Raw genomic sequence first — 7,087 nt, 5'->3', positions numbered from 1 at the left:
GTAGGAGCTAACGCGTCTACAATATCAAGGTCCGCAGCAGTCAACGGGTTCTCGCCAATCATGACCTCGAAGGGAGAGAGCTCAGTGGAAGAATGGCTTATTGTGTTGTAGGCAGGTTCCAAGGCCGGAAGCAAACGCTCCCACTCGCGTTCGTCAGATTTGATGTAGGTCCGAAGCATCTGCTCCAGTATGCGGTTAACCCATTCATTTCGGCCACCGCTTTTCGGGATGGTAGGACGAGGACATGCACCGTTTGATGTTAAAGCGGCGGCAGAGTTGGTTCCAAAGATCCGACTGGAAACGAGGGTCGCGGTCCGATATGAGCGCCTCTGGAAAACCGTGATAGCGGATAAGACGGTCTGCGAGAAGCTTCACGGTGTCTGCTGCTGTGAATGACTTCTTTGCAGGAACGAAATGAGCCATCTTGCTGAGGGAGTCGACCATGACAAGAATCGAGTCGTGCCTTGTTGTTGTAAGGGGAAAATCTGTGATAAAGTCGAGACTCACGTGCGCCCATCGACGGGAAGAGATGAGCAACTGTTGAAGAAGGCCTGCAAGCTTCGGGTTAAGATAGTTTGACGCTGGACAGTGAGTGCATGACTCAACATAAGCCGTTGTGTTAGCGCGCATTCCTGGTCAGCAGTAGTGCTTGCTGAGAGCCGCAAAGGTCTTCTTCTGGCCTCGATGGCCGGTTGTGACATGGTCGTGATGCGGATGCAGAACGTGAGTAAGAAACTCAGGGAATTGTGGGGAGCAGATGCGCCACAGTCCATGAACGCGGATGTGCAGGTAAGGCTCTACGTAGCGAAAGGTGAATTGGCGATTACAAAGCTCGATTTGCAGAGCTTCCCCTGGTTGGTTTGCTGCGGCTTTGTAGGGAACGCGAAAAACAGGACACTTCGAGTAAGCTTGCAGCCAATGGCGCACATCAGGAGGGGCAGCTGGTGTCTTCGGTGTGAGTGTAGGATGTTCCGCCTCTGGGTAGGGTTCCGGCGGCGCAGGTGAATGTGCGGAAGGCAGGCTGCGTCGTCTAGGTCGTCGCGAACGAGTTCCGGCGAGCTCCCTGTAGTTGGGAGGCCGACCACGAGAGCGGGGAGCCGCGCTCGCTTGTCCTATTGCGAGCATCAGTGGTACCGATGGCGTGTCGTGCGAGCAGGTGTTAGAAAGACCGGGACGGCGAGACAAGGCATCGGCAATTTGATTGCGCGCTCCTTGGACATACGTGATGTGCAAATCCAGGAACTTCGCAAGAAAGTCTAGCCACCGGGCGGTGCGTCCGCGCAGAGGCTTCGATACTTGGAGTCGTCGGAGATGGGTGAGAGCTTGATGATCAGTGTAAGCCGTTACCTTGGAGACACGGAGCAAGTGCGACCACTTGTCCACTCCCATGACCAACGCCAAGAGTTCCTGATCGTAGATCGAGTATCTCTGTTGCGTGGGATTCATGACTTGACTGAGGAAGCCGATGGGTTTACCGTCTTGTTCGAGAACTGCTCCGATTGCATAACCAGAGGCGTCTGTGTATAACTCGAAGGGCTTCGTCGTGTCAGGGACCTGTAAGGTAGTGAAGTCTATTAAGCGCTGTTTGAGCTGCCGCACCGCTTGCGTGTGAAGCTCTGTCCATTTGAAACTGACGTCTTTACGCGTTAGATCAACCAGCGGCCGGGCAACGTCTGCATAGTCCGGTCCCATGAACATGCGACAGTAATTTATGGTATCGAGGAACTGGCGCACTTGCGTTCCGTTCTCCAGCACCTCTGGCCAATGCCGGATGGCTTCGATTTTGTCTTCTGCGGGTTTAATCCCCGTAGCAGAAACAGTATAACCCAAATAAGTAATTGTTTGCCGTGCAAATTTGCATTTGCGGAATTTTGGGTAGAACTGGTGTCGAAGAAAAATGCTTAGGATTTGTCGCAGAAGAGAGACGTGCCCAGAGAGATCAGAACTATAGATACGTACATCATCTAGGTACGCAATAACGCCCTGCCCCAATAAAGGTTGTACAGAGGCATTAATATTGGCCTGGAACGTAGCGGGAGCACCCTTAAGGCCGAAGGGCATCACGCGGTACTCGAATAGTCCGAGAACGGACCGGAAAGCCGTCTTCCACCGGTCTTCCTTAGCCATAGCTATTTGATGGAATCCTGCTTCCAGGTCCAAGGTGGAGAAATACTTGGCGCCTCCCAGCAGCTCCTGAATGGTTTGAATGGGAGGTAGTGGAAAATCAGGGGCTATCGTAAGGGCATTTAGAGCCTGCTAATTGACAACCATACGCATCTTCCGCTCCCCGGAGCCATCATCACGTTTGTCCACCATGATCGTAGGAGAGCAAATAGGCGGATAGGTCGGTCCGATCCAACCATTATCCGATAATTTGGCTATCTCCTGTTTGTGGAAAGTGAGCTGGTCTGGGGTCATACGGTATATTGCAGATCTCGCTGGGAGTTTTCCAGGCGCCAGGGGAATATGATGATCATGAGGGCGCTTCGGAGGTAAGCCTTTAGGTAAGGTATCGGGAAAAACCGCTCGATACTCGTGCAACACCTGGGCAACCTCACATGGAATATCCTGCGCCTCAGTCGGATTTATCCATTCGTCGAATAGAGTGTGCTCGAGTTTTGCAGTAGGCCAGGGAGACTCCTCGTCACTTTCCGCTGCCACCGAGGCGGTTGAGGCCAAAGGACTACGGCAGCCGGAGGACGTGGGTTGACTCCCTATCAACGCGCAACAAAGCGCGCCTTGCCATTCATCCGAGAGCCTTAAGGGCACTGCCGAACCGGCTTCCGGCAGAGCCAGTATGAGATGCAAACCGTGCAATGGGGTACTGAGATCATTTGTGTCGTCCGCCGCCTGACGAACGAGCGACGTTATCGGCGCCTTCGCCTTAGTCTTCGCGTGGGACTTATACCTCCTTGGAGGCGGGCGTAGAAATGCAGCTGCCTCCTCGGCTGACATACCCGCCACTTGTTTGGCCAAGATCTCGTATGCCTGCTCTGCTGGCGTCCGTGGGTGGACTACGGTGGGACTATCACTTTGCAGTGTCGATTCACCAGTCCTAACAACTGGTAACTCGCACCACTGGCCATTCACATAGGTTCGGAGTTTGTCAGACTGGAAGTACCAGGCCACCTTGTGTTCCGTCAGCCAATCCAAACCCAAGACTAAGTTGTAGGGAACGGGTCCCACTAAAAAGTCCCCGGAAAAACGTGTATGTCCGCACCACCATGTCACTCCCGTCACTACCCGGTCAATGCGTAATTGTGCACCTGTAGCAATGGTGAACTTATGCTCTTTTGGTAGTCTCCGCACTTTCAGCTGCAGTCGTTCGACTGTTTTAGGACTAGTGAAACTTCTCGAAGCCCCAGTGTCCAAGAGGGCCTCACAAGGACTCCCTGCGAGCTCAACGCCAAGTACCGCCGTCGCACCCACACAACACAGCGCTCCCCCTTGGTTGTAGGACTCTTTCGTGCAAGTCTCCCTCCACCAGTGTGGCACAATCTCTGTCGCGTCTGACCTATAGCCGTCTTCTGTTGTCTCTGCAGACTTCCTGCTGCTATTCATCGTCGCGTCCGGAGTCTCTTCACTCAGGATCGACGTTGACCCAGACTCCCGCCGCGTTTCCGAAAACGGCAGAGTCCCTTCCGCGAGCTCATCGCTCTTACAAGCTCCTCCCGCAGTGCGGAGGAGTTGGTTTCCCAACTCAAGGGAGACTGGAATCGCATTAGGGCCTGTCGCTACCGCACACATCATCCCTTTGCCATGGCTACGCGGCCTAGAACGTTCGTCTCCACCCACGCCTAGGCCCGCACGTTTGATCGTTCTGTCGTCTCAGTGCTAGGGCGGGTGGGCGCTCTACTGCTCTTTTCGGCCGGCTCCGGCCGGCCTCGTTCATATGTAGGACAGTCTCGAGCATAGTGACCGGCTCCGGCCGGCCTCGTTCATATGTAGGACAGTCCCGAGCATAGTGTCCCGCACCGCCACACTTCTCGCATATTTCTCCCGGACGTTTGGTACGTTCCCCTTTGCTGGGGCAGACACGTGCCGGATGTCCGCGACCCTAACACTCAAAGCAGTTCGCGTGGGTTCCCCCAGGGCGATTTTCAATTTCCTGGCGCCCACGAGGTCCATTAGCTTGGACTGCAGCCCTAGTGGCTCGACTGGTCCTTTCGCAGAGTTCCAGCACACTCTGTTTGGGCTCGTAGAGCCGTGTTGCGGCGGTCGCCGCTTGTTCCCACGACTGATATTTCACGTGTCCGTTATTGGTTATTAGAAGATGGAGGTTTGTCGGTAGCCCGGTGCAGTAATAGTCCGCGAGTTCGTCGGGGGCAAACCCCAACCCACGCTCCGCTACAGCCGCAAACCGATCCGTGTATTCCTTCGGGCTGCCATTCCACCGTACTTTAGCCAACTCCGTTAACAATTGACTCTGCGACATTGTCTTGTCAAACCGCTCCAAAAGCCTGCGCTGTACTGTTGCCCAGTTGCTTAGGTTCATAGTTATCCGTAGATACATCCCATACGTTAGAGCCGGGCCCACAAGGTCGTCTATAAGTGCATTTCCCCACTCGCTCGGTTCCAATCCCATCTGGGTGCACCGGCGCTCGATGCGCAGCAGAAAGGCCTGCATAGTGCTGCCGTCTTCTGGTAGTATGGGAATCGTTGCGCCGGATTCCACGGTCCCCCCTATAACAGTTCTTATCACACTCATAGTGGACTGGAATTGGTCCCACGTGACGAAGGGACTGTCCCCTGGCATAACATTGGTCATAGGTATCACCTGTGGGGGCGCCTCCTTATGCCCATGCGGCCGCTCTGCCACGGTGGGCTTCAGGGTCGCGTGGCGATGATGGGCTGGCGTCCCGCTCGGCATTTTGTTGACTGGCATTGTAGAAGTCTCCTGCGGTGTGGGGCCGATAACGCGTCCGTTGCGGAGATGCATGCCTTACCGAGCGAGCATGAGTTATTAAAACATAGTATTTCTACTCCCAAGTCCGGAAAGAACAAAGATCTCACTCCCGGAACGACCCCCAAATGCCGTGCACAGTGCCTACTGCTGCGACTATGCTGCTGCCTGCCCCTCGAGCAGCGCCTATGATCGGCACCTAAAGTTGGTCCATTTCCTTGAAACAGTAGCTTATTTTTATCGAAATACAGTAATTCTTAAGTTTCCAAAATCCGTTGTTGTTCGAGTCGCCCCATTTGGGGTGCTCGCCTCCTAGGCCCTGTGGGGAGGAGGTGTAGTGAACAGCCGTCCCGCACTGTTACTACGTATAGTCCCAAGGCAAGCCCGACTTAGGTGAGCGCTCGGCTCTGTCGGTCGAAGGTACCTGATTAATAACCAACAACTATCTGAAACCTTAATCAACCTTCTACGATGGAGTTCATATCATTTTGAGGTGAGGAAAAACCCAGAATAATAGAACTGAGAGCTGACCCTCACTGAGGGTCAGCGTCCGAGTCGCGTCACAGCGCCAACCTCGCGCGCTGCCCCGCTGAGGTCAGTGCCCCAGTCGCGTCACAGCACCAACCTCACGCGCAGCCCCGCACCCGGTGCTGGCTAGCGAGCCCATTGTTCCCTCTAGTGATTCCCACTATCCAACAGTGCCTTATGCGCTAAGATATTCAATATTATTCATGCTTCTCACATTAGCAAGTATCGGGGTGGCGACGAAGGTCAATTGTAGTGCCATGCACTACAACTTCCCCCTTGCTAACAAGCCGAAACCGCTTGGCTGTTTTTATTTATTTATATGTTTTTTTTTTTTTTTTTTTTTTTTTTTTTTTTTTTTTTTTTTTTTTTTTTTTTTTTTTTTTTTTTTTTTTTGTTCGTGCCTTTTTCTTCTGCTCTACTCTCCGATCATCCCGCAACACGACCTCCTCGGGATGTCCCGCCGACGTCCAGCCTGAAGCTGGTGTCGACTATTCCGAGAACGAGAGCAGCTGGTAGAGTCTCGGGTTGTAGGGTGCTCCTGCGCCCGCTCCCCCCCTTCCCGGACGAGAACGGGCGGCGAACGTGTAAATAGGGAGGACGAGAGCAGCGGGAAGAGAAGAAGAAGAAGAAGCATCTCGCCGTCAGGATGGAGGGCGTCTGCGCTGGCGGCGTCGCCAAGCCCGAAGTAAGGCGGGACATCCTGCCAAATGGTGTGCGGGTTCCCATGTGGCCCTTTCCTCGGGGGCGCCTCTCCACTTAACAAGATATTGTGCCTCCTCTCCAGTCCCTCTTTGGTCCATGATATAGTCGACAAGATACTGGTCCGTAGGGTTGCCGGCGTCGTCGCGTGTTGGAGGCCAGCCCACTGGAGCTTCGCGTGGAATCAAAGCGGGATCGCGGGGGTGATGGGGAACCAATTGTGAAACATGGAAAACATTGTGTCCCTCGTATGTGGGGGGGCAGAGCAAGACGGTACGCGACCGTGCCAATGCGTTCAGTCACTGTGAAGGGCCCCCGGTATCTGGGTTCAAACTTAGAACAATGGTTGAGAGCAGGTAAGTGTTTGCCACTAAGCCAGACTTGGTCGCCCACCTTATATTCCACAGCCCTGCGGCGGGCGTCAGCGTAGTATTTCTGACGCCACTTTGCCTGGAGAATGTGACTTCGTGCGCGATCGCAGAGCTGCCGGAAGAGCTTCGTCATAGGGGGAGTGAGCGTAGGGGCCAAAGCACCAACAATGTCTAGGACCGCCGCGGTTAGGGGAATCTCCCCAATCATGATTTCGAAAGGGGAAAGCTCAGTAGAGGAATGACTGGTGGTGTTATACGCTAGCTCCAAAGCTGGCAGCAGGCCTTCCCACTCCCTCTCGTCAGCCTGGATGTACGTGCGGAGCATCTGTTCTAGGGTGCGGTTAACTCGTTCAGTCTGGCCGTCCGTTTGCGGGTGGTAGGAAGAAGACATCGCCCGGGTAATATTGAAACGTGAGCACAATTGTGACCACACTTCCGATTGGAAACGAGGATCCCTGTCGGAAATGAGGACTTCGGGAAAACCGTGGTAGCGGATGAGGCGGTCAGCGAGGAGCTCTACAGTGTCGGCGGCTGAGTGGGACTTCTTGGCCGGAATAAAGTGTGCCATCTTACTGAGCGAATCGAC

The 7,087-nt window shown here is 54.2% G+C and overlaps 5 protein-coding genes across 5 annotated transcripts in view; all 5 read right to left on the bottom strand.

Moving 5' to 3' along the window:
- Nucleotides 1–179, bottom strand: part of ENH_00003890 (Pol polyprotein, related) — a gene marked incomplete at both ends in the record, with an annotated part of 856 nt that extends 677 nt beyond the window's left edge. The window contains one exon of the mRNA XM_013583996.1: nt 13–179. Coding sequence (XP_013439450.1) covers nt 13–179 — 167 coding nt within the window. The remainder of the gene's footprint in view (nt 1–12) is intronic.
- A 457-nt stretch (nt 180–636) lies between these two features.
- ENH_00003880 (OSJNBa0042D13.18 protein, related) lies at nt 637–2,127 on the bottom strand (the record flags this gene model as incomplete). Its single annotated transcript, XM_013583995.1, has 1 exon — nt 637–2,127. One exon carries the CDS (start codon nt 2,125–2,127, stop codon nt 637–639), a length of 1,491 nt encoding a protein of 496 aa, XP_013439449.1.
- A 129-nt stretch (nt 2,128–2,256) lies between these two features.
- On the bottom strand, nt 2,257–3,750 carry ENH_00003870 (hypothetical protein; the record flags this gene model as incomplete). Its single annotated transcript, XM_013583994.1, has 1 exon — nt 2,257–3,750. The coding sequence occupies one exon, from the start codon at nt 3,748–3,750 to the stop codon at nt 2,257–2,259; it is 1,494 nt and encodes a 497-aa protein (XP_013439448.1).
- Nucleotides 3,751–4,057: 307 nt separating this feature from the next.
- ENH_00003860 (hypothetical protein) lies at nt 4,058–4,885 on the bottom strand (the record flags this gene model as incomplete). The annotated part of the gene is made up of 1 exon (XM_013583993.1): nt 4,058–4,885. One exon carries the CDS (start codon nt 4,883–4,885, stop codon nt 4,058–4,060), a length of 828 nt encoding a protein of 275 aa, XP_013439447.1.
- Nucleotides 4,886–5,846: 961 nt separating this feature from the next.
- On the bottom strand, nt 5,847–7,069 carry ENH_00003850 (hypothetical protein; the record flags this gene model as incomplete). The annotated part of the gene is made up of 2 exons (XM_013583992.1): nt 5,847–6,131; nt 6,524–7,069. The coding sequence occupies 2 exons, from the start codon at nt 7,067–7,069 to the stop codon at nt 5,847–5,849; spliced, it is 831 nt and encodes a 276-aa protein (XP_013439446.1).
- Nucleotides 7,070–7,087: the final 18 nt, after the last annotated feature.

The sequence above is a fragment of the Eimeria necatrix genome, genomic scaffold (assembly GCF_000499385.1).
Source record: "Eimeria necatrix Houghton genomic scaffold, Enh_scaff1109, whole genome shotgun sequence".
NCBI lineage: Eukaryota > Apicomplexa > Conoidasida > Eucoccidiorida > Eimeriidae > Eimeria > Eimeria necatrix.
This window is presented reverse-complemented; position numbering and strand designations above follow the sequence as displayed.